The sequence below is a fragment of the Anabrus simplex genome, chromosome 10, assembly GCF_040414725.1.
Source record: "Anabrus simplex isolate iqAnaSimp1 chromosome 10, ASM4041472v1, whole genome shotgun sequence".
NCBI classification, from domain to species: Eukaryota; Metazoa; Arthropoda; class Insecta; order Orthoptera; family Tettigoniidae; genus Anabrus; species Anabrus simplex.
In genome coordinates, this window is record NC_090274.1 from 20,371,828 (window position 1) to 20,399,645 (window position 27,818).

Genomic DNA, 27,818 nt, shown 5'->3' on the forward strand with positions numbered 1-27,818 from the left:
GAAGACTCAAGTGGTCCAATGTGGCCAATAAAGTTAATAATATTATTGCACATGTCTTCCTACTGTGCCACTGTCAACCCATTTTTCTTTGCCACATTCGTGGTTGACTGCTCTTAGGTTTCAAATCTAATGCTGTCCTATATGCTATTACTGCATAACACATTGCTAAACCATCTCCCTTGTATTCTCAGAAATTGGGGCCATTCCAAGTGCCATACAAACATCCTGTGGCTCAATTTAGTGAATCCCAGAGGCAGTGCCATCAAGTTTCTTTGTGCCTGGCTAGCACTTCGCTCCATATGGTGCCACTTGTTTTATAATTTTGGTCTTCGGTGGAAATAGTCTTGTAATTTGATGCCTCTTTGTCCAGAGGAAGAATCTTGGATTATATCTCTCTATTTTAAGTAATGTTCTTCCCTTTCTCCTGTTCATAGATCTTCTTTTCTAATCTGTGCCTTGTCTCGTCTTCTGTAATGTATTTCTCAGAAATGTAATATTGCTGGCTGTATCTCTTTGTCTAGAAGTTATCTTCGCACTGGGACTGGTGGTGATCTTGCATGATTTGTTTCTTGTTATTAAATCCTTCGATCTAGAAAGAAGCTACAGACATACAGAGAAGGAACAGGCTTTGCTTCCGTGCATGTTATAACTGTATATAGTAGCAGCTAGTTTTTTTTTTCTAGAATTGGTTTTAAGTAACAATGGGTAGATATTTCCTCTCAGATTAGTTAAAATTGTGCATTTATCATGTCACTATGCAAGATGTTGATGTATATACGATGATTGTTACATAAGTCATGGCTTCTATGTTGAATCGTCCGATACAGCAGCAGTAATGTAATGCGTTTGAAGGAAAATGACCGAGCGAGTGGCTGCGTGGTTTGGGTCATGTAGCTATCGGCTTTCATCCAGGAGAGAATGGATTTGAACCCCACTGTTGGCAGCCCTGAAAATATTTTTTGTGGTTTCACATTTTCACACCTGCAAATGCTATCCCATCATCATGATAAAACTTATCTATGCTGATGCGACATAAAGAGTGGCTCAGATGTTTGGGGCGCTGGCCTTCTAACCCCAACTTGGCAGGTTTGATCCTGGCTCAGTCCGGTGGTATTTGAAGGTCCTCAAATATGTCATCCTCGTGTTGGTAGATTTACTGGTGCGTAAAAGAACTCCTGCGGGAACAAATTCCGGCACCTGAAAACCATAAAAGTAGGTAGTGGGACATAAAGCAAATAACATTATAAATATTATTATTTAAAATATTTGAAGAGAAATGCAATGTGCTTGTGAATGTTTGCACCAAATTGGTTCTGGATAAAGAAGCTAATGGCAATTGAAAGATAAGTAAATATAAATCATAGTTTTATTATGGACAAAATGAACACAAATCTGCAAGTTGTGTCGTAAAATTTGGAACACTGTCGACTGAAAATTTGTGGATAATTCCTGCATATTGCTACGCATGTAGTCTGTTTTATGGTGTCCTACAATGGCCACTTCTGACTCTGTGCGTGGGCTCTGAGTCAGTTCAACAGTTGTTAGGTGTCATGTTTGAAAGCCTAAATCCAACATGCAGCAGTACCGGCACGGAAAACTGCAAGTTTCATGTATAATTGCTGTTGACCTTTACTTACATCGACCTTGGAGCATGGCCAGTATCGCACTAACTTTTTCATGCGTTGTTAACTGTCCGAGTCATTCAGTTGTGTGTGATGCAGGTTTCCATGTTTTTCATGTTCAGAAGATATGCCATGACTTTTGAAACAACCCTCATATAATAGATTTCCTATATTGTTGTAGCTCTCAGGAAATAAATCAGGTTTGTTTCTCCTACCAGTGTTTGCTGTTTATTAGTCCCTTCAAGCCCAGTGATGCCATATTACAGCATCGTCATATTTGTGTTTATAATTCATTAAGTTAATAATTCAGTTAATTTTTTTAAATTTTAATTTTCCTTCCTTCCATCTCCACCAGGGTATTTGATGGGTCACAAATTTGTCTTGCCCTCTTGGTGAGTGTCGTGAGAATGCCTTGTTTTTGTGCTGGATGGTGGTGAGAATCTGCATGAAAATAGCAATTTGAGTGGGTAGGATTACGATAGACGGTATGTCGTAAGGAGCCGTCTGGTTTCTTTCTTACTAGAACATCCAAGAAAGGAAGGCATCCGTCCGACTCCATCTCCATAGTGAATTTAATTGAAGGATGTTGCTGATTTAGGTGGTTTAGAAATAGATGAAGTTTCTCAGGAGACATGACCGAGTCAATCAGTACTTTAGTGAACAAGGACTCCACATCGAAACTGTGATATGTTATGAAATAGAATTCCTGTCTGATTTTTATTAGATTGTATTGTTCTTAGTGTTACCTGAGAGACACCATAAGGAGGTCGCCAGACATCGTTTCTCATGTAAAATACGGGTTGGGGAGTTTTCATTATTATCGCAGGCCACACACATTTCCTACTGCCAGGTTGGGGAGATTTTATTTTAATGGCAGACCCTTTCGCCTACTGTCAATCACAATCGAGTTAGCGAGTGTTCGTTACAAGAGCAGGTCCCCTTTCCTAGTTCCGGTCATATTTGAGTTGGGGAGTTTTCATAATAATTGCAGACCCCATTTCCTACTGCTAGTCACTATCGAGGCAGGGTGTTTTCATCACAATGGCAGACTCTCTTGCCTACTGCCAGTCACACTTGAATTGGGGAATTCTCTCATTGTAATGACAGTCTCCCTTGCCTACAGCCAGTCACAATTGAATTCTACTACTGGTCAAATTTATGTTGCCCAAGGTGATGGTTGAAGTCAGGTTATTTTATAAAACATCCTTGTAAAGTACATTTTTCATTCATGCTTGTGGCTGCAGAATCACAAGGCTGTCAGAGAAGCTTACACGTAAACATCCCACGTAAAACTGGCCATGGAAAAAACAGTTAATTCCTTAAATTCAGACCAGCAACTTTTAACGACTGCCTCTGAGCTTTGTTTATTGCCATTGTGAAGTATAATTTAATGGTAAATCGCAGTCGTTTGAATAGGAAGTAATAGTGGGAGGGAATCAAAGGAATGAAAACTGTTTCTCCCCCACCACATCCGGTGAAGATGGTTACTTCGACCATGTTATTATTTAAAGACTTCACTTGCAGCCTGGTGCCATTACAAAACTTAGGAGATATCAGATTTCGTGGCAGCGTTATAGGTGCTCCAACTTTCAGACTTAGATTTTGAGGTGGAAAGCCTGGTGGACTTAAAGTATGGAGGAACTCCACAGGGTAGTGGACCACGTCCTCTATTTCCACCATGGAGTCCAGGCTTACATATCACTATCTTTGTAGGAAGTTTGTCCAGTAAGGGATCATTGATGCTTGCTACAGTGAGAATAGCTGTCTCCTTAAGCCAAATCGGTCAGCGATTAGTGTTGTACATTCAGTAAGATGAGGAATAGAAAAAAAACAGGACCTGTATCTTTTTGTGCATACAACCCGGTGAGGTACAATTTTGCTGCCTATAGCAATGAGCTCCATGCCTAACGAATCCTACTATGAAAAAGAAAAGAAGAGAAAAATAGAATCAGCTGTGAGAAACAGGAACTACACAATACAGGAGCTGTAGGCAAACAGAAAGGAAAACCTGATAGAGCAATTATAGCATTGTTTCTTACAGTAAATGAGCCTGAAAAGGTGGTTTGTGTGGATTTATTGGTTTTGTTCCAACGGTCCCCCGCTGTAAGTGTGCAATTCTACCTGGTACATCTATCTTGCTTCACTTAGAGTTGTTTGCACTTTGCACTGATTTTGGTTTATCTGCTGCGAGAACACTGAGCAATACATGTTTCTAAACATTTATTAAATGTCCACATTTAGGAGTGTCATCATTTACAACTAACTGAACATATGCACTGTACATGGCACATTCGGTATGACAAGAATTTTGACAGCAGCTTTTCTGTTCGATCCATTCTCAGCCACTTGAGCTACAATCTTAGAGAGTCTGGGACAAGCCCCAGTTACTGAGTCACTCTGTATGGGCCGAGTCCTGTAAGCTTGGTAGAATTGTAGAGCTAAGCAGAGTGTATCTTGGTTCAAGTTCAGAAACCAGAATCTTCTACTATTGGTAAGGGTTGCACCAAACAAGTGGGCACCTGATTTGGTCACGTAGCTATCAGCTTGTATTCGGCAGCTAGTGGATTTGAATTGCACTGTTGGCAGCCCTGAAGATGGTTTTCCGTGTTTGCTGTTTTCACACCAGACAAATGCTGGCTGTCTTTCGTTGCATTTTATTTCATTTTATTAGTTTCTGTTTATTTCTTCTATCACATTTATCCCTGATTCGTCTGATGTTCTCTCTGTTACTTCTCATGCACACACGGTGTGATAGAACATCTTAATTGGAGCTTAATGTTGTTCCGCTTGTAATACCAGCACTGTGCCACCATACAGCGAGCCACCTGGTGGCGAATTAGTGTACCACTATAGCTCCAACGATAAAGCATTCTTAAATTCAAACCCTCATTATTGTAGAAGACTTCCTCGTGATCAGTCGAGATTTTCTACTGAAGACGCGAAGCAAAGTTCTCTGCAAAACATAAAGAGATTCACTTTGTTATCTTGATGCGGCTGAGCCCAAAAGCCCTTATCATGTCTAGTCACATTTTATTAGGTGTAACATAATTCTTCTTTCATCACCCTTGCCCAGGACAATGCGGGGACGGTGCACTAGGGGAAGCATGTGTCTCCATTTGTGGCTTGCAGTTTTGTCTCAACAGCGCACTAGCCGCCAGCGTCTTCGAAAGGTGTAGCAATCCAGCAGGTTAAGCGTTGTGGTAAAATATGACACCATCACATAGAAATTTACACACAGTTTACAGAATGCTGGAGTCTATTCATGAAGCATCTTATATTTTTGGCAAAAGGCTCTAAGGCAGCTGCAGGTAATACATTCCCATCATCAATTTCCCTGATTTACAAATGAATGAATGAATGAATGAATGAATCAATCAGTCAATACTGATCTGCATATAGGGCAGTCACCCAGGTGGCAGATTCCCTATCTGTTGCTTTCCTAGCCTTTTCCTAAATGATTTCAAAGAAATTGGAAATTTATTGAACGTCTTCCTTGGTAAGTTATTCCAATCCCTAACTCCCCTTCCTATAAATGAATATTTGCCCCAGTTTGTTCTCTTGAATTCCAACTTTATCTTCATATTGTGATCTTTCCTACTTTTATAAACGCCATTCAAACTTATTCGTCTACTAATGTCATTCCATGCCATCTCTCCGCTGACAGCTCGGAACATACCACTTATTATTTATTACATGTAATAAATATCATAACATAACATAAAGAGATTCACTTTGTTATCTTGTTATCTTAATGTTATTATTTCAATCACATACCACTTAGTCGAGCAGCTCTTCTTCTTTCTCTCAATTCTTCCCAACCCAAACTTAGCAACATTTTTGTAACGCTACTCTTTTGTCGGAAATCACCCAGAACAAATCGAGCTGCTTTTCTTTGGATTTTTTCCAGTTCTTGAATCAGGTAATCCTGGTGAGGGTCCCATACACTGGAACCATACTCTAGTTGGGGTCTTACCAGAGACTTATATGCACTCTCCTTTACATCCTTACTACAACCCCTAAACACCCTCATAACCATGTGCAGAGATCTGTACCCTTTATTTACAATCCCATTTATGTGATAACCCCAATGAAGATCTTTCCTTATATTAACACCTAGATACTTACAATGATCCTCAAAAGGAACTTTCACCCCATCAAAGCAGTAATTAAAACTGAGAGGACTTTTCCTATTTGTGAAACTCACAACCTGACTTTTAACCCCGTTTATCAACATACCATTGCCTGCTGTCCATCTCACAACATTTTCGAGGTCACGTTGCAGTTGCTCACAATCTTGTAACTTAATTACCGGTATCACTCTATAGAGAATAACATCATCCGCATAAAACCTTACCTCCGATTCCACACCTTTACTCATATCATTTATATATATAAGAAAACATAATGGTCCGATAATACTGCCTTGAGGAATTCCCCTCTTAATTATTACAGGGTCAGATAAAGCTTCACCTACTCTAATTCTCTGAGATCTATTTTCTAGAAATATAGCAACCCATTCAGTCACTCTTTTGTCTAGTCCAATTGCACTCAATTTTGCCAGTAGTCTCCCATGATCCACCCTATCAAATGCTTTAGACAGGTCAATCGCGATACAGTCCATTTGACCTCCAGAATCCAAGATATCTGCTATATCTTGCTGAAATCCTACAAGTTGAGCTTCAGTGGAATAACCTTTCCTAAAACCGAATTGCCTTCTATCGAACCAGTTATTAATTTCACAAACATGTCTAATATAATCAGAAAGAATGCCTTCCCAAAGCTTACATACAATGCATGTCAAACTTACTGGCCTGTAATTTTCAGCTTTATTTCTATCACCCTTTCCTTTATACACAGGGGCTACTATAGCAACTCTCCATTCATCTGGTATAGCTCCTCCGACCAAACAATAATCAAATAAGTACTTCAGATATGGTACTATATCCCAACCCATTGTCTTTAGTATATCCCCAGAAATCTGATCAATTCCAGCCGCTTTTCTAGTTTTCAACTTTTGTATCTTATTGTAAATGTCATTGTTATCATATGTAAATTTTATTACTTCTCTGGCCTTAGTCTCCTCCTCTATCTCGACATCATCCTTGTAACCAACAATCTTTACATACTGCTGACTGAATAGTTCTGCCTTTTGAAGATCCTCACATACACACTCCCCTTGTTCATTAATTATTTCTGGAATGTCCTTCTTGGAACCTGTTTCTGCCTTAAAATACCTATACTTACCCTTCCATTTTTCACTAAAATTCGTATGACTGCCAATTATGCTTGCCATCATGTTATCCTTAGCTGCCTTCTTTGCTAGATTCAATTTTCTAGTAAGTTCCTTCAATTTCTCCTTACTTCCACAGCCATTTCTAACTCTATCTCTTTCCAGTCTGCACCTCCTTCTTAGTCTCTTTATTTCTCTATTATAATAAGGTGGGTCTTTACCATTCCTTACCACCCTTAATGGTACAAACCTGTTTTCGCATTCCTCGACAATTTCTTTAAAGTTTTCTGCGATCTACCTAGAGAAGAGGATCAAAGCTGTATTAGCACATTTCAGATATTATTGAATTTTAACACTGTTATGTGCATTTGACGAGAGGTGACTACCAAGATATGCAAAGTTGTTGATGTTCTGCAAAACTTTGCTATGGACTGTGATGGTTTTAGGAGTAGGTAGCATTGGACTTTGATGCAGGTTGATGTAGGGTCTGCTTCTTTTTGATGTTAAGGCTTAATCCAATACTCTCACTGGCTTCAGTAAACACACTTAAGATAGTCTGGAGGTCGTCTTCTGAGTTGACCAGAATGATACTGTCATCTGCATATTGCAGTTCAATAACATGAACTTTAGATACCTTCATCTTGGCTCACAGTCTCCAGAGATGATTATGTAAAAGGTAAATAAAAAAGAACACAGTAATTTAAAAAAGTTCTGTTTTATTTATTTTCTGTTATTCATCAGTGGTAACAGGCTAGATAACATTAATGTATAAATTTAATTGGTATGATAATACATTTTATTAGGGTGTGTAGAAGATGATACAATTACAGTCCATATAGCAATTGAGCCTTCCCTTGATGTTGTGGTAATGAAGAAGGTACAATTGAAACTTGGGGCACACACCGTACCGCAAGCTGACCCACAGAGACCGCTATCTTCAGAAGATGTCTAACCACCACCGACGACAAAAGTACAGAGTGATTAAGATGATAGCCGACTATGGAAGGAGAATTTGTCAACCTCAGCACTTAAAACGATGAGCTCAGCCACCTCAATATGGCCCTACTCGCTAATGGGTACAGCCATAAAGATATCCGGCAAGCACTCCCTGATGTCCAACAATCATGGAGAAAGAAGAGGAACGGCCGGTAGCTAAAGCCGTTCTGTCGTATATTGGGAAGACAACCGATAGAATAGGGAGGCTACTGGAATCCCATGGGGTAAAAACCACATATAGGCCAACAAAGAAAATCCAGGAATTACTTAGGTCTGCTAAAGACATGCGCCATCTTCTCTCCACAGCATGGGTCTACAATATTCCGTGCAGCTGCGGCCAGGTATACATAAGCACTACAAAACGCAGCATCACCTCACGATTGAAGGAGCATAACAGACATGAGTGGGACTAGCAGTCGGTGAACACTCGGTTCTAGCAGGCCATGACAAACAGTACAGCTACACCAAAGTACTGTCAACTAGTGTGTCTTATCACAAAGGGAAGCCATTGAAATCCTGAAACAGACAAACAGCTTCAACCGTAAGGAGGAATCTGAACGGGTAAACAAACTCTGGTTTCCAGTCCTGAAAGCTTTAAATTCTGAAGGACACAATAGTCGTGGCAGAACCAATAAAAGCAACGGTCGATCAGTTGCCTGTCTCTAGCATCAGGCTTCTTAATGCTTCAATCATTGGCTGAAGAACAGCCAATCAGCGACCGCCCCTCCAGCATGTTGGACCAATAGGCGAGCAGTGCACTGTAGCCTGCACTATATAGTGAGATGGAATTGCAACACAACTTCATTCCACTGCGAGCTTTGCTGCTATCAAAGTCAGTCAGAACCCTTGACAATGCCAAACGCAGTCTTCGGTGAAACGTCGGGGCCATCACATGCTCCTGGACCACGACCTACAAGCCCGGAAAACACTGACATGATTTACAGTTTTTTCTTCATTTACGTCCCATCCTCTGTCTGCTGATGTAATCTGGATAAAAAGTGTAGCTTCATGGCATTGGTGACTTATAGTTAGATCTGAATTGATCCCTGAGGAGTGTTTCTGACATCATAACTTGTCGTAGAGTCACAAAACAGGCATTATTAGGTTATTAGTGCCTTTAACAAGACAAGCAGTTTTATTGAATGATGAACACAGTTTGACTTGCCAAATAAAGGCAGAATACTGACAGTAAAGCAAGACCCATAATGTCTGCATCTGAGAAAGGGTAAAAATAATGATGGTGTTGATGATTAGTGAAGCTGGGAAGATCAAGTTATTAGTGAAGGATATGCTTGTTTTAAAAATAAATATTTTGACATAATATCAATTAGCTCTGTACAGGATAAATCATAAACATGGCTACATGTTTGATGACATAGTGTGTTGACAGTATAATGGCTGCCTGAAGTGAGCCAATACCACTAGACAGGCAGTTCTTGAAATTAAAGAACAGTACATCTCAGCTGTGTTGATTAACGTTTGTATTTTCGTGGACCACAGTTTTCTCAGAAGGGCACAATTTGTTAAATCAAAAATTCATCATTTTTCTATTCCCTAAAGAAATTCACACAGTTCTAACCTTCCTCAAGTTCATGGACATGAATTGGTTTCAAAGCACGAGAACTGGAGCAACTGATAACAAGCTCATGTGCACTTTGGCAGATCGATTTCTATGGGCTGTTGGCAAATACATCCACAATCCTCACTGAGGTTACTGTATTGGCACTACTGCGAGGCCATCCAGGTGGTTTTACTTCCTTTCCTTTTTATAAGAATATTATTTTAACCTATTAATAATATTTTAAATTTGGATAATACAGCATACCTTGTTGCTTTAAAATAATTGTTGTTCACCAATTTTTAAAAATTCTAATATAGTATAATGGGGTGTGGCCTGTGGAGAGGCATGGTGCAGATCTTTTGAGTTGACGTCGTGTAGGGAACCTGGCCATCTGTGAGTATAGGGCCCTATGCCGAAGACGGCACGTGAGTCATCGGAATTAACCAATTAAGGTTAGAGCCGTGAATCAAACCTGGACCCTTTGGACTAAAGGCCAGCACACTAACCATTTAGCCATGGAGCCAGACTAAATTCTAATGAAAGGAGGCATACATTTTAAATTCCATGGAGGAGAAATTTTTACCTGAATTTCATATCTTTATGGACAGATGACTTCGATGTTACGCCACACCCAGAAAGAACGAACATCTGATAATGATATTGTAGATGCTGATTCCCATAAGGAACCAGAAATGTTTGTCCCGAATGAGTCAATTTATAATATCAATATAGTTGTTCCGTTATTGAACATTATAAATTTTCCAGCTAACTCATTCCTGGTTGCCAGTGTTTCGCCCCAGTGTGCTAAGTTGGAGTCATCAGTTGGTAAATAGCACACCCACCAACACGCATGGCTAGTGCACACCGTGGAGGCTTCTGCGTAGTTTACTTGGAGCCACCGGCAGTGCCAGTGCCATGCAGGTATCAATTATTGAAAATGAGACAAAGTCTCTCATAGTGCATTGGCACTGCCGGTGGCTCCAAGTAGGCTACACAGTGGCCTCCATGGGGTGGGTGAATTCAGAGGGAGTCTCTGCCCACAAGTGGCCATGGCTGGTCCATGGTCCAACAGCTCTGCACTCCGACCGGATAACCGAGTGGAGGAGGGGTGGCCACGGCTCTACCATGGCTCTATGTCTGTGCATTTGGGATATGGGGCAGGGCTGGACCTCACGGGCTGACCCCAGCCTTCGACTGTGCTGAGAATGGTTTTCCGTGGTTTTCCATTCTGCTGCACTAAGGCGAATGCCAGGACAGTTCTTATTATAGGCCATGGCCACCAAACTCCTCATCTTCTCTGTGCATCTCTTTCATCGTAACAAATCTCCCGGTCTGAGAGATGGTGTTACCATCTAAGAGGCCTGCCTCCCCCTTCAGGGGAGGAATGAAAATGTTTTAGTAGCAGTAGAGGCCTCCATGATACGCACTAGCCATGTATCTTCGTAGGTATGCTATTTACCAACTGATGAGCCCAACTTAGAATACTGAAATGAAACGCTGGCAACCAGGAACGAGTTAGCTGGAAAATTTATATTGTCCAATAATGGACCAACTATATAGGTATTAAACATCTGATAATGTAATAACATTTCTTTGTATTGTTATGTATATGTCTCTCTTGTCTTTAGGGTTATTTATTTTCCTCTCTGATTCTACTCTTCCAGCTGAACTATTTGCCTGTGTTTTGTCTTTGACATGTTTAGTTTCAATGTTATTTACAAAATGTAACATGGATATGATTCTGATGGTAAGCAGCCACAACTGGGCTTAATCACTTACTACAGTAGTAGTCACAGAGCCACACGAGGGACCCTAAGAACTTATATTAACTTTTCATAAATTAAAAATCAACTGATATCTTGCTATTATGGGACAAGACCGGCCAGATATTGGACTTGACTTTCAAGCCCCATGCCCAGAACGCAGACTAAGACAAGTGAAGCTCCAAGTATGCTCATCCAATCAGGTATTTCACCAAATGCAAACACCTGCAGTACAAAAGCCAGCACAATATCAAGTGATCTGAAACAAGACATAAACATTAAAAATGTATTAATTTAAATATACCAGGAGGGAATTAAAGAATGTGTTTTCAAACAAAGAGGGCATAATTTACATGCATGGATACAATGTTTTATGTTTCCATTACAGAATAGAGAAGTTCAACTCTTGAGGGTATTTAGGGGTTGTAGTAAGGATGTAAAGGAGAGGGCATATAAGTCTCTGGTAAGACTCCAACTAGAGTATGGTTCCAGTGTATGGGACCCTCACCAGGATTACTTGATTCAAGAACTGGAAAAAAATCCAAAGAAAAGCAGCTCGATTTGTTCTGGATGATTTCCGACAAAAGAGTAGCGTTACAAAAATGTTGCAAAGTTCGGGCTGGGAAGACTTGGGAGAAAGGAGACGAGCTGCTCGATTAAGTGGTATCTATTGTAAATTCTAAATTCCCATGGAGGGAATTGGATATTTTTCACCAATAGAGCATGTCAAAAATGTCAAAAACATATCAGATGTAAGGCTTTTCAGGTGTTTGCTCTATTAACCAGCGTTTCATCTTAGGTCTGCTCTAGACTCATCAGAGTGGGATGTATCAGACCCTACCCACTGACGCTGGGGTGTATGCAGGTGAACTTATCAGAAGCCCTTATAAGAGGCACAGTCTGATAACAGCATATGGGAGACAAATCTCCACAAATTTTCCATACGGAATTGCTAGGCGGGCAATAGTTCCATTGTGGAGATTTGGCTCCCATATGCAGTTATCAGACTGTGCCTCTTATAAGGGCTTCGGATAAGTTCACCTGCATACACCCCAGCGTTAGAGGGCAGGGTCTAAAAGCCTTACATCTGATATGTTTTTGACATAAGTGGTATGTTCCGAGCTGTCAGTGGAGAGATGGTGTGGGAGGATATCAGTAGATGAATAAGTTTGAGTGGTGTCTTTAAAAGTAGGAAAGATCACAATATGAAGGTAAAGTTGGCATTCAAGAGGACAAATTGGGGCAAATATTTGTTTATAGGAAGGGGAGTTAGGGGTTGGAATAACTTACCAAGAGACATGTTCAATAATTTTCCAAATTCTTTGCGATCATTTAAGAAAAGGCTAGGAAAACAACAGATAGGGAATCTGCCACATGGGTGACTGCCCAAAATGCAGTTCAGTAGTGATTGATTGAAGTCTCTGGTAAGACCCCAATTAGAGTAGCCTATGGTTCCAGTGTATGGGATCCTCACCAGGATTACTTCATTCAAGAACTGGAAAAAATCCAATGAAAAGCAGCTTGATTTGTTCTGGGTGATTTCCAACAAAAGAATAGCGTTACAAAAATGTTGCAAAGTTTGGGCTGGGAAGACTTGGGAGAAAGGAGATGAGCTGATCGACTAAGTGGTATGTAATATTGAAATATTCAATTTATTTTAAAAAAGGTTCCACCTATTCAATGCATTTGTTATATCTTAAGCTAGGACTTATGCATTATTATTCACAATCCTAATATATACATGTTTCGCCCCATATATTGGGCATCATCAGCCTCAAAATCATGAAGCATCGGGATCCCAATTATGTATTAATTGACCTCATTATTGTTTAGGCATAATGGATGTGAATTGAAAGGTACATTTTTTTATCACTCTTAGCTGACTAGTTAAATATTACAAATTTTATATAAAAACACATAAAATGAATGTTGAACACTCTGTGAACAATTAATTAGAAATATGTTAAAACGTTCATTCAACTGTATTGACCAGTTCTTAATCTTTGGTTTTGTTGTCTTTTAATCAAAACGAAACACAATTAAACACTTATAAATAACAAACATAATGGTCATTTAGGAGGCTTAGAATCTGGTTAAAGATTTCTTAGTTTTGTTTGTTATCTTTAATGAACACTATTATTGTCTGGGATATCCATATAAACATTCTTTTAGGTAGTAAAAGTTTGGATGTCAACTATAACAGCCCTAAAATTGAAGGGTTTGTCCTAACTTGTGAATTTTATTAGAAAAAATTTGCACACCTCGTTTCTTGTTATTATTATTATTATTATTATTATTATTATTGTTATTATTATTATTATTATTATTATTATTATTATTAGTTATAGTGATGTCAAAACTGGCATCATTTTTATTAATCTGAATTTCCAGTAGTGGATGGTAGTTGTCCAAGTGATGTGCATTTGTTATGCTGAAATGTAAATTGCATGCCACTGTTGTTGGCGCTGATTGAAAGGGAGACTTCTCCAATTTTATGTTTGATGGAAACTACTAATTTTCACCATCGAACATAAGATTCAAGAAGTCTCCCTATCGATCAGCGTCAACAACAGTGGCCTGCAATTTACATTTCAGCATAACAAATGCACATCACTGAGACAACCACCATCCACTACTGGAAAATCAGATTAATAAAAATGACGCCAGTTTCGACATAACTATAACTAATATTAATAATAATAATAACAACAAAAAACAAGGAGTGCAAATTTTTTCTAATAAAATTCACAAGTTAGGACAAACCCTTCAATTTTAGGGCTGTTATAGTTGACATCCAAACTTTTACTAACTAAAAGAATGTTTATATGGATATCCCAGACAATGATAGTATTCATTAAAGATAACAAACAAAACTAAGAAATCTTTAACCAGATTCTAAGCCTCCTAAATGACCATTATGTTTGTTATTTATAAGTGTTTAATTTCAAGGAACAGGCTTACAAAGAATGGTCAAATTACTGGGCAACAACTCAACGCATCAAAGGCAAGCATTACGCCGCTATCCAGAGACACATCCCACAGAGACCATGGTTCAGTCTACTATCTCTAACTCGCCGCCATATGACATCAATTATCAGAATGCGACTTGGACATGCATCTTACCCCAGTCATCTGTTCAGACTCAAAGTCATAGACTCCCCAAATTGTCCCTCTGACCCCAATCAAGAAGCAGACCTCAACCATACAATTTTAGGATGCACTAGATACAAACCACAAGTGACCAATTTATATCAAACGCTTATACAACTGAAAGTTCCACTTCCCACTTCCGTTTTGTCGTTGTTCAGCAGCTATGACATCCGTATATATCAAGCAATAGCCAAATTTTTAAGTGAAGCCAATTTAACATTGTGATATGTTTGTTCTGAAGTCTGTAGTTAAACTGTTCTCATCCAACCAAAGTTCCTGTACCGTGGCTTTCCATCACCAATTAGTCACAATGCCATTAACGGTCCCATGTTGTAAAGATGTTGCTCTTTGACTTTCCTGTTTTCTAAATGTACAGAGCTGGCAGCATGGTCTTACGGACCAAATGCCAAAATGCTAAAAAAAAAAAAAAAAAAAAAAAATGTTTAATTGTGTTTCGTTTTGATTAAAAGACAACAAAACCAAAGATTAAGAACTGGTCAATACAGTTGAATGAACGTTTTAACATATTTCTAATTAATTGTTCACAGAGTGTTCAACATTCATTTTATGTGTTTTTATATAAAATTTGTAATATTTAACTAGTCAGCTAAGAGTGATAAAAAAATGTACCTTTCAATTCACATCCATTATGCCTAAACAATAATGAGGTCAATTAATACATAATTGGGATCCCGATGCTTCATGATTTTGAGGCTGATGATGCCCAATATATGGGGCAAAACTTGTATATATTAGGATTGTGAATAATAATGCATAAGTTCTAGCTTAAGATATACAAATGTATTGAATAGGTGGAACCATTTTAAAAATAAATTGAATAATTCAATATTATATAGACATTCAATACGGATCAATAATGAAATTTATTACTTGTAAGTGGTATGTTCCGAGTCGTGGATGGAGATGTGGCATGGAATGGCATTAGTAGATGAATAAGTTTGAGTGGTGTTTTTAAAAGTAGGAAAGATCACAGTACGAAGATAAAGTTGGAATTCATGAGGAAAAATTGGGGCAAATATTCGTTTAAAGGAAGGGGAGTTAGGGATTGGAATAATTTATCAAGGGAAATGTTCAATAAATTTCCATTTTCTTTGCAATCATTTAAGAAAAGGCGACTGCCCTAAATGCAGATCAGTAGTGACTGCTTGATTGATTGAGGGGCTGTTAAACCCACTAACCTTCCCAAAAATTATATCTTTAATTTTTAACAACACTGCATTATTGTCCTGAGTACAGTTACTACCTTGACATGCTTATATCCCTCATATCGATGTATTGCTACTGAATCCCTTGTCGTACGGTTAGGGGCGCGCAGCTGTAAGCTCGCATCCGGGAGATAGTGGGTTTGAATCCCACTGTTAATTTTTAACAACACTGCATTATTGTCCTGAGTACAGTTACTACCTTGACATGCTTATATCCCTCATATTGATGTATTGTTACTGAATCCCTTGTCGTACGGTTAGGGGCGCGCAGCTGTAAGCTCGCATCCGGGAGATAGTGGGTTTGAATCCCACTGTCGGCAGCCCTGAAGATGGTTTTCTGTGGTTTCCCATTTTCACACCAGGCAAATGCTGGGGCTATACGTTAATTAAGGCCATGGCCACTTCCTTCCCATTCCTAGGCCTTTCCTATCTCATTGTCGCCACAAGACCTATCTGTGTTGGTGCGACGTAAAGAAAAGCCAACTGAATCCCTTATAGTATCTTAGTTTGATGATAATGTTAACGTCATGCACCACCTGAAAGAAAAGCTACCTGATAAATATCCTAATAACATCGAAGATATAAAGAAAACAAACTGTAAATTTAGCAGACTGCGTAGCTGTGAGCATGCATCCAGGAGATGGTGGTTTCAAATCCCACCATCGACATCAGTGAAGATGGTTTTCTGTAGTTTACCATTTTCACACCAGGCAAATGCTGGGGCTATGCCTTAATTAAGACCATGGCTGTTAGCTTCCGAATCCTAGCCTCACTGTTTCGCTGAAAACCTGCTGTGTGTCAGTACGATGTTAAAACACTAGCAGAAAATGATTGGAAAAATATCATTAGCGCTGACTGAGAAGAATCTGTAGAGTGAAAGGACAAGATTGGTAGACTGTCACCAGTGTCTTGGAAGAAGCAAATATTACTGGTATTGAAGCTATAATACCAGGTGCATGCATAAGTTTTTGCCGGTTTTGGTGGTAAAGAGAACACGTAATTTTCAAGGGAAATTCAGTTTTTGTTTATTCAAAATATTGGACATCGGCTTCTACACACTTCGCCCATCTTTCGGGTAAGTTATGAATACCATGCCAGAAAAACTGCTTGTCTTTTGCGGCAAACCATTCGTCGAGCCATTTTCCAACATCCTTGAAATTATTGAAGTGCTGCTCTGCGATCATGTGCCCCATTGATGCGAAGAGATGATAGATGGGGCCAGGTCAGGAGAGTACGGCGGGTGCATAAGGATGTCCCATCCAAGCAATTTCAAGGTGTCTTTCACTGATTTTGATGTGTGAGACGATGCATTGTCGTGGAACGAAATCACTTTGCAATGTCTTCTGGCCCATACCGGTCGTATTTCGATCAATGCGTGATTTAAATTAATCATTTGTTCACGATAGCATTGAGTTTGAGTTGGTTCATCATCCAGAAACGTCTGCAATTGCTCGTCTTCGCACTTTTGTGGTTTACCAGAGCGCGCACTGTCTTTTACAATGAAATCGCCACGTTTAAATTGTCGAAACTATGTCTCACGTGTTCTAATCGATGGAGCGTGTTCATCATAATTATGTTTCTACCAGCAAACGATGACTTTCCACAGCCTTTTTCTTTTCATTCAATAAGAAAAGCCATGCGTGCCACAAATGTTCTTTGATTGTCAGTTTTACTCTCTATGATTACTCTTTACATAGGCTTGGTCCTCTGGCAGTGAGACTAAAATGTACTTCAGTTGCTTTCGGCTCATTAAGATTGTCAGTTTTGTTAGGACAACTACCTGTTTCACTGTTTCAGGATTGATTCATTATTTCAGAGTGCCTTCTAAGGTATCTGGAGTAATCATTTGTAGATTAATCTTTCTAAAGCAACAATTTTTCAGGTATCAATCATCTTCACCATCCAAGTTTCTGTAGGAAAGGGTGCGATGGTGATTGAGAGTTTGTGAAAGTTTCAGTTTCATCTTGGCAGTGAGGGAGGTGTCATTTGAAATTGGAGTAGGTTTTACTGATTAATTTGTCATCATCACAGTGCATCTAGAGATCTCTCTCTCTCTTTTTCACAATTTGCTTTACGTCACACCGACACAGATAGGCCTTATGGCGGTGATGGGATAGGAAAGGCATAGGAGTGGGAAAGAAGCGGCCATGGCCTTAATTAAGGTACAGACCCAGCATTTGCCTGGTGTGAAAATGGGAAACCATGAAAAACCATCTTCAGGGCTGCCGTCAGTGGGGCTCAAACCCACCATCTGCCAAATGCACAGTGGCGGGGTTCACAACAAAATTTGTGTTCACGTCTCAAATATACGGTACCAAAGTAGAATGCACATAAGTACAAAATCACTTACTTAAATCATTTCGCTAAAAGTTCTTTGTACGGTTGCTTCTCGACTCATAATAACTCTTATAACCGAGGATGCATTTTTCCAAGACTAATCTCTGAGTGTACAAGAAAACTAAAATTACGACTGCTGTGCTGAGTCGCTCATGATTTGGCTGAGGCTCTGGCTTTCTCTTCCCGTGATTACGAACACCTGTTCACAATTAGCTACTAGCGAAATCTTCCGGCGATGTAATGCAATAGTAACTTCTGCGAGCTGTGGCCAACAGTAACATGGGAAGTGGCAGGCCCTTGCGGTCAACTGTAATACTATCTCTTGTTTGAGGGTGGTTGTAGACGGAAAGGCACATTCCTTACCGTGCTCCTCGCTTATGGAGATATCTGTGCATAAACCATGACGTCATCTCCATGCGCATGCGTTTAGTCTTAAGGCTCTTAGCAAAATCTCCAGTGTGCTCCATTGTCTGTCAGTCAAAACGAACAGTTGTCAGTGTAACAGTGCTTCGATATAAGTCGAGAATGCTTTCGATCGATTGACTAAATCAGGTCGAAAAAGGAAAGGAAACAATTTTGAGTTACCGGCATCCATGAATGCGTGAATATGCGTTAGAACTGGGTGTTCACATGCTCATGTGCTCCTGAGAGCCCACCGCCACTGCAAATGCAAGCTCACAACAGCGCGGCATTAACTGCACGACCAACTCGCCTGGTCTCTACAGATCTCTGGCTCACAGTTTCCGGTATTAGTGATTACGGATCCCAAGTACTTGAAACAACTGATGACCTCATAATCGGCAACTCTTCTGGTGTCAGGTCTATTGTTATCGGGACAGTGTACGATCATCACTTTGTTCTTCATATTTCATTTCTGATCTCTTCATGTAGCCTTCGTTTGTAGGAATCAGAGCATTTCCACGCAGTGCTACTTTATGGTACAAAATTATGAATACTACTTGAACTTACCTGGTGACAGCCACTTTCCCTGCCCCTTCCATGCCGAGGGCTTGTGCTACCAGCACTTGTCCCGACAGTCCCAATATGCTGACGACCACTGCCATACCCCATTCGAACCAGTTGTGGTGAGCCAGGTTATGATGATGTCCTAGAGTGGCAAGAAGGATACTGGCAACAAGCAGAGACCAGGCTGACAGCTGGAATACCACGACGGCGAAATGAACGTCTTTACACTTGCGCATCACCACCATGTTGAGAGCTGTGAAGAGCGTTGCCGTGATAGCGCACGCGTAGCCTACCATGTCGTAGGAATGTTCACTCTGTAACAGGCATCTCCTATTTCAATATTTGAAATGTTTCTGCATTTCAGACACTTATCTTCAAGATTAATTTGTGAATCAATCCATCCAAAACATAATGACAAAAAGTTAAATGTAAATACCAATTATCCATCCCTCAAATAAACTGTTTGCCAATTATTAACGTAAGAACATTTATAAAATCAGCAGAATCATTAAGTATTTTAGCTGAATAATTTAGTTAATTACATACAATACTTACATCGATGTGAAACAGGAACGGTGGTTTGGAAATGAGAATAACTCCTGTGATGAGCATGAAGATGACCAAAGTCCGGAAGAAACCACATGGTTCCTTGAGGAACAGGAATGAGAGGATCATTACTACGACGGGCGAGCTGAAGATGATAGTGGTGGCGTCTCCTAGTGGCAAGCGTCGGAACGAGTAGAACAGCAGCACCAGAGTAACACCACCGACGACTCCCTGGAGAATAGATACACTCACTAACTGTAGACTAACTCATCATCGTTTGGTTATTACATGATACACCAACATGGTAGTTGTGTTGTTTGTGTCCTATGAGGTGTACACCACTTACGCTTGAACTGAGATGCGTTCGACACCTTCATGTCTGTTTCTTCTAACTTATGAATTAGATATCCTGAGACCATCCAGCATTCAATACCCTAAACTAAACTGGGGCTCTTAACTTGGGAGCGTGGGTTGGCGTCCACGGGAATCTTAATCGAGTCCTGGCATTGCTTCCACTTACTTGTGCCAGGCTCCTCACTTTCATCTATCCTACTCTGGTTATTTTCCGACCCTGATGGTTTGTGAGACCTACCTAGATATGTCTATTATTTCTGGCTGTGAAAGGATCAATCTGCACTAGTGCCGTCTACGCTCCCGCCCTGCGCGTCGAGCGTATAATAACTTGATGTCATGGCTAGGGGGGAAGGGAAAGATCAGCAGTCTGGCCACAGGACAGCAGCACAGTTACCTGCCGGTCTGTATACAAAGAGATTTCAAGACTTTGAAGGACTCAAGACTGATTTTGATTTACCTATCAGACCTTTCACGCTTTTGACTGAGAATATTTCCCATTGCTTCCAGGTTGAGCTGATAGATTTACAATCCAGTAACCAATTCAAGTATAAATTTCCGCAATCCCCAAATGTATACGATTTTTATAAAATATTTCCTCAACAGCAATATCCTCAACTCTACGAGGTAAGTTGTCGAAGTTCTTTCAGTTGTGACGGACCTCTTTATCAACTTCGGCTTGTCACCTCAAGTTCAGTTAGTTTTTCCGTCGCACAAGCAATCTGTGCTTTGTGTCTCAGCATGGTATGTGTCGTAGGACGTGAGAAATGTTCGCGCACGCGTGATTACGGCATTTTTGTGTCATCATTTTCACCTGCCTCCTGTTGCATACATTTCCGTTGTCTTGTTGACCAGTGCTTCGCAGAGCGAACATCGCCGTCTGCCAGGCGGTCCAAGATAAGACCTGTCTTCCTTACTGGTAGTCTGCTTTCTTAGTCAAGAAAGGTGCCCTTAATCACTACAGTAATAAGATATGTGTCGTATTTCAGTGGTGCCACTGTTTTATTTATTTTAAGATTTTATTTTATTTTCTCTATTTATTTTACGTTTATGTGCTGTCACATTCAACAACAAAGTAGGCCTGCTGTGACATTTTTGGCGACATTACTTATAGAATTTTACAGTGACCCTTTCTGAACATTTAATATGACTTGTATGGACTTTATATACCGGTAAGAAATATCTTCGATAAAGCAATCCAAAGGAGGTATATTTGTACTGTATATTTGTAGTCATATCTACATTTATGTTAGAAAGTTAACCTTCCTTTTTGTGTGTGTGTAAATTCTGCTTTAAATGTAATGCATCCACCGGGTGAAATCTGTTTATTTGGTCACCCGGCGGAAGCAATTTATTGGATGTCGGAATTTCCTGTCGAAGATTTAGTGGTACTCTTTAATCGTAATGTATTTTATGTATTCCTGGTTAATATTTCATCATATGGTCTGCTTTAGGTAAAATTTCGTAGTACCGGTACTACTTCAGAATTAATTTTCTCAAAATTTTGTTTGTTTTCTGAATTTTGGTGCAGGTTTCACTTGCTTCATGCCCTTCTTGATGATGATGATGATGCTTGCTGTTTAAAGGGGCCTAACATCTACGTCATCGGCCTTGCCCTTTTTTGATAGAGCGTGTTTGTACTGTACCGTATAATTTCATGTACTTCTTGGCTAGATTTATTATGTGGTGCTTGTTTCCTTGCGTGGAACTGTCTGTATTCTATACCCTATTTCCTTCAATTTTCTTTCTTTCATAGTTCATTGGATTTCGTATGAATTAGCCCTAGTAATTAACTTTATTATTGAGTTACGTCCATTAAGTACATCCTTTTTGGTTTGATATGAATTGCCATTATTCATGCTTGGCAATATTCTACGCTGTTATTATTGGCTTACTGAAGCATATTTGTTATCTTACTTTGTTTTTACCCTCCCTCGAAATCCACAGCAGTTGGATCCATGCCCTCGCTACACGACTTTTAACATTGCTACTCTGCTTGAGTCCCCTGACCTTGTGTATGACGTGCTTGCACTGTTTCGCATATAGTACCAAATACAGTAGAGACAATACACGACACTGAGCGAGATATCGAGGGACAGCTATTGGAGCACACTCTAGCGGATAGACCTGAACGGTACTGATTCTGTCATAAGAGCACGTGTATTTTTGTGTGAAGTTTTTGGTGTTATTTATGCGTTTTCAGTGAGTTGACATAATTAAATAGTAGCGTGTGTCATTCCTTGATATCTCCTCTCAACATGAGGGGAAAGGTATGTGCTGTGTTTGGCTGCAGTAATTACGAAGTAGAGAAAAATGCGCGGTCGTTCTTCAGGTTCCCTCGTGACAAGAACATGTAAGTAATATTGTGTTTGCATATATATTCTTCCAGTGACAGAGATTTTTATAGTACTTCATAATCTTCTGACCTGCTCGACCCATGTTTTAACGGGCTTAAAATATAATACGTATATTTTATTGTATAGTGCAGCAGTTAACCTTCAATACCGATGTGTTGTTGTAGGTGTGATCTGTGGGTTTTGAAATGTCACAGAAGCGATTTGGATAAAGTGTACAAGAAAGAAGGGACGTTACGCTTGTATAAGAATTATAAGATCTGTTCAGATCATTTCCAGGCCAGCGACTTTAAAAATTCTCGACTATACAGCCAAGGGTATGTTACATTTTTACTCTAATTGTACGTAAATATTCCTCAAAGCATCACTATCGACAACATTTTCAAACTTTTCTTTCTGTTAGTAGGCTTCATGTTAAGAGGAAAATTGTCCAGCTATTAAATGTTAATTCATTGCACCATATGTGTAAGGAATGTGCCGATATTTTTATTGACAAATGTCTTAATGTGATGATACATTGTTTTTAAATGAGGAAAAAAGACAAATCCAACCATAAGATTTCAGGCAGGTATGCTAAAGCTAAAAAAGATATGCATAAATGAAAGATCAAGCCATTTCACAGCAGTCCATTTCACACCTTGTTTATATGTCTAATTTCAGTCTTTGAATAATAACCTTTTAAATAATTCTTCATTCATCTATCCAGAATTGCTTTAGCAACTTCGAAGTTAATATCTTAATACCACTTTCTTTCTAGACGTAATTTATTTATCCATTTCCGTATATACATTTCCATTGATATTTGAATTTAGCGCGATTTGTTCAGGTCAAGTCACTAGGAGCGCCAGCGTCGAATTGTCTCCCATTTTAGCAAGGCGAAATCCGTAAGTGTCGTGTATTGTCTCTACTGTATTTGATAGTACCTCCCATTCACAGTGCAAACGTAAATAAACTAACACACTGTACATTCCATATCAGGCCAGTATTCTTTGTTTTGGCGAAAATTGTCCCCAATTACTACGTTGAAAGCACCGTTTGAATATGCCCTACAAGTAATTAAAAGTTTGTTCATGGGCGAAGAGGGAAATTGTAACCAGTCTAATAACCTCCACACTGTTTCTTTAGACACACAAAATAGTTATTCCAATAAGTGGATTTAGGTCATGTTTCAGATGATCAAGATACAAAATTGAATCGTTAATGCCATTCAAAATATTGAAACGTGCCGCCATCTTATTAGATGTCCGGATTTGACCCACCAAGCCAATCTATGGTCACTTATCACTGCCGTCATATCCTTCGTACAGCCTTGATCATGGCCAGTAGCGGCGCTACCTACTCGGTAATGTTGTGAGATAGACAACAAGCAATGGTATGATGATAAATGGAGTTAAAAGTCAGGTTGTGAGTTTCACAAATAGGAAAAGTCCTCTCAGTTTTAATTACTGCATTGATGGGGTGAAAGTTCCTTTTGGGGATCATTGTAAGTATCCGGGTGTTAATATAAGGAAAGATATTCTTTGGGGTAATCACATAAATGGGATTGTAAATAAAGGTTACAGATCTCTGCACATGGTTATGAGGGTGTTTAGGGGTTGTAGTAAGGATGTAAAGGAGAGGGCATATAAATCTCTTGCAAGACCCTAACTAGAGTATGGTTCCAGTGTATGGGACCCTCACTAGGATAACTTGATTCAAGAACTGGAAAAAAATCTAAAGAAAAGCAGCTCGATTTGTTCTGGGTGATTTCCGACAAAAGAGTAGCCTTACAAAAATGTTGCAAAGTTTGGGCTGGAAAGAACTGGGAGAAAGAAGACGAGCTGCTCGACTAAGTGGTAGGCTATCAAATACAGTAGAGACAATACGCGACACTCTGCGAGATATCGAGGGACAGCGATGAGAGCTCTATCTAGCGGAGTGACCTGAGAGGTACTGATTCTATCATAAGAGCACGTGTATTTGTCTGTGAAGTTTTTAGCGTTATTTATGCGTTTGCATTCAGTTGACATAAGTAAATAGAAGCGTGTGTCATACCTTTATAATCTCCTCTCAATATGAGTGGAAAGGTATGTGCTGTGTTTGGCTGCAATAACTATGAAGTGCCGAAGGATTCGCGGTCTTTTTTCCGTTTCCCTCATGACAAGAAAATGTAAGTAAATACTGTGTTTTCATACATATTCTTCCAGTTACAAAGATATTTTTATAGTACTTCCTAAACTTCTGACCTGCGCGACCCACATTTTAACTGGCTTAATAGTCTGATTTTTATACAAGCTAATCGCCCTCTTGCTATAACCCTTATTATCATTGTACAAACATGCATTATCTCTATAATCGTTGGGTTAATATCCTCCTCCTTCTGATTTTCCTACATGCTATTTTTGATTTTCTTAGGGGGTATGTTAGTCCTTTTTATTTACATTACTAGTTTGGCTTCTAATGAACTATTTTATACTTCTATAAAAACTCTTGTCATTATCGCACTATCAATCACCCTTATTCTAATAATTTCATCAATAAGAGATCCATATTTTACCAACATACTTATCAAAACATGGATCTTATATCTATTGATCTAATATCTAATTCTCTAAATACAGAAGCCACCCCTCATTTAATCAAACTTTATAATAAACCTAATCACCTAATTACCTTAATGTTGGTAAACTATTTATTTCTTACTTTAATTGTAATTGTAAAAATCACAAACATCTTCCAAGGCCCTTTACGACAAAAATTCTAATGGCCAAACCTATACGAGTATCACAGCCTTTATTTAAAGTTGCTAACAATGCTTTAGTAGACCTTCCAGCCCCTTCCAATATTTCTGCTTGATGAAACTTTGGATCTCTCCTCGGCCTTTATTTTATTGTATAGTGCAGCAGTTAACCTTCAATACCGATGTGTTGTTGTAGGTGTGATCTGTGGGTTTGATTTAATTCAGGAAAATACTTACACATATGAGTGTGGCTGGTTGTGTTCCAAGTTACCCCATTTGGAATGCCGTAATGCGTTGTCAAGCACTGAAGAAAATATGGATGATTTAAGAATTGTACATATTTTGTTGAAATAATATGACGATGCAAATTTGCTTTACCTTAATGTTATGGCATTATGGCAGGTATTGGTTATAGGGAAAGTTTGAATGTTTTTGAGACTAAATTTATAGATTTTCATTCTGTCAGTATACTTTAAGTTAAAAGGAAAATTGTTCAGCTCTTAAATGTAAATTCATTGAATTATATGTGTAAGGGATGTGCCGATATTTTTATTGACAATGTTTCATTGTGATGATACAATGCTTTTAAATGAGAAAAAAGACAAATCTAGTCGTGAACGTTCAGGCAGGAATGCTAAAGCTAAAAGAGTAATACATAAATGAAAGATCAAGCCCATTCACAGCAGTCCATTTCACATCTTGATTATATGTCTAATTTCAGTCTTTAAATAATAACCTGTTAAATAATTCTTCATTCATTTGCTTTAGCAACTTTGAAGTTAATATGTTAGTAACACTTTCTTTCTAGACGTAATTTATTTATCCATTTCCGTATATACATTTCCATTGATATTTTAATTTAGCGCGAATTTTCAGGTCACGCCACTAGAAGCGCCACTTGCGACTTGTCTCCCATTTTAACAAGGCTAAATCCGGAAGTGTCGCGTATTGTCTCTACTGTATTTGGTGGTATGTACCGAGCTGTCAGCGGAGAGATGACGTGGAATGACATTAGTAGATGAATAAGTCTGAGTTGCATCTTTAAAAGTAGGAAAGATCACAATATGAAGGTAAAGTTGAAACTCAAGAGGACAAATTGGGGCAAATATTCATTTATAGGAAGGGGAATTAGGGATTGGAATAACTTACCAAGGGAGATGTTCAATAAATTTCCAATTTCTTTGAAGAGGCTAGGAAAACAACAGATAGGGAATCTGCCACCTGGGCGACTGCCCTTAATGCAGATCAGTATTGACTGATTGATAGATAAGAAACTCGCCCCCCACCGCAATAATTAAAAATGGGCTCCTCGTTTCTTGCTAAGGAAAGTTACTAGTTTATTTCGTAGTACAAGGTTGTATATTATTAAAATGAATCACAATGATGGTATAATAAATATAATAATAATCATCATAACAATAAGAAGTACACAATTTACTTTTCAAATCCGAAGGAATTAAAATAATAAATTTATAATGTATGAACACACACACACAGATGCACACACGCGAAATGTGTATTCCATTTATTGTAACCAAAACACGCTGACCGTCACAATATTAAGAAATAATCTTGTTCCTAGGACTAAATAACCCGGTCTAGAAAGCCAAGGATAACAGCCGAGAGGATTCGTCGTGCTGACCACACGACACCTCATAATCTGCAGGCCTTCGGGCTGAGCAGCGGTTGCTTGGTAGTCCAAAGCCCTTCAGGGCTGTGGTGCCATGGGGTTATAGTTGGGCCCACGAGAGTTGTGAAGTCTGACGTTTAGCGCCACCGGCGAGAAAAAGTTGACTGACGCAGGTCGAAAATGGTCTGTTGCTATGGCAACGATAACAGAGATGCCACATTTAAGGAAGCTATATCTCCACGTGGGTTGGCTTGCTCTCAGTTGCTTTTGTGATATTATTGAGTAGTACTGTGTTAGCTGTGTTAGTTGTTGCTGCTTTATTTACCGTAATAATTTAAGTGCTTGTTTCCTGAATATTATTTTCGTTGTTAATTTTTTAAAGTTAATTATTTTTATCGGCAATGACGTGTTCTGTCTTAAATGCCGAAATTATTAGTACGAGCTTGGGAACTGGTCAAAGTTTATTGAATTGCATTAGGCCAACATAGTTGATTAAATATTAAGCCTGTATGAAAGAGTGATATGTCGCAGATCGAGGTAACTATGAGAACGCAGTGTATTTCGTAGTTACTGGTTACGCCGCTCAAATGTCAGACTTCAAAAGCCTTCTTGATTGTTGTGAGTGGCAGCAAGGGATGTTTATTATTGTAACAGGTTGGGAAAAAAAACATTCTTTCAGAAATAACTACCATACTCCTACTGACGAATGAAACTCTGCACTACGACGGCCTAAGTTTGGAATAACCTTCTGTGATACAAATAATACTGTGTTGTGTGCTGTAGGTTTATCATTATGTAAAACCAATCTTCAGCTACTGAATTAAGAAACAGTCATTGGCCCCTCATAAGCCATGGGTCGCTCGGCCCCGCGGGGTCTGCGGGGTACTTATCGTCGCCACTGATCATGGCCGATCCGCCAGAATTTTGAGTTGATTAGGGTCAAATGCGAATATGACTACGATGAATGCCGCATTCGCCACGCAGTGTAGCAACATAATTATAATACAACTCAAACTCACCTGTAGTTGAAGAAGCCACCGATAGCCCTTCATCCCTAGTGGATTGTCTCCTCTGTGAACTACGATTGCCAACATTACGAGTACTTGCAGCACAGAACGGATGACGAGGAGTTCCATGGGATCTACACTGCGGAGAGCTTTAACCGCTGCCGAGCTCAGTGTGAAGAAAGCACCAGACATGAAGGCGAGTAGCACGCCGCACCAGTTCGTCTTATGAGGGTCTCTTTCCTTCTCCTTGATTAGCAAGGGCTGCCATTCTGTAGGTGGAGGCGGTGGAACTTGCAGTACCGTCACCTGTGTACAAATGGAACATCTAAATCTTCTGACAGTGATCGTAATAATAATATG

General features: G+C 39.3%; 1 protein-coding gene across 1 annotated transcript in view; it reads right to left on the reverse strand.

Moving 5' to 3' along the window:
- Positions 1 to 7,551: 7,551 nt before the first annotated feature.
- The window catches only part of LOC136881995 (solute carrier family 35 member G1), a 32,242-nt gene continuing 11,975 nt past the window's right edge, over positions 7,552 to 27,818 (reverse strand). The window contains exons 3-6 of the mRNA XM_067154475.2: positions 27,471 to 27,764; positions 19,407 to 19,628; positions 18,855 to 19,165; positions 7,552 to 11,431 (exon numbers count right to left, since the gene is read on the reverse strand). Of these exons, the coding sequence (XP_067010576.2) occupies positions 11,275 to 11,431; positions 18,855 to 19,165; positions 19,407 to 19,628; positions 27,471 to 27,764 (984 nt within the window). The 3' untranslated portion in view covers positions 7,552 to 11,274. The remainder of the gene's footprint in view (positions 11,432 to 18,854; positions 19,166 to 19,406; positions 19,629 to 27,470; positions 27,765 to 27,818) is intronic.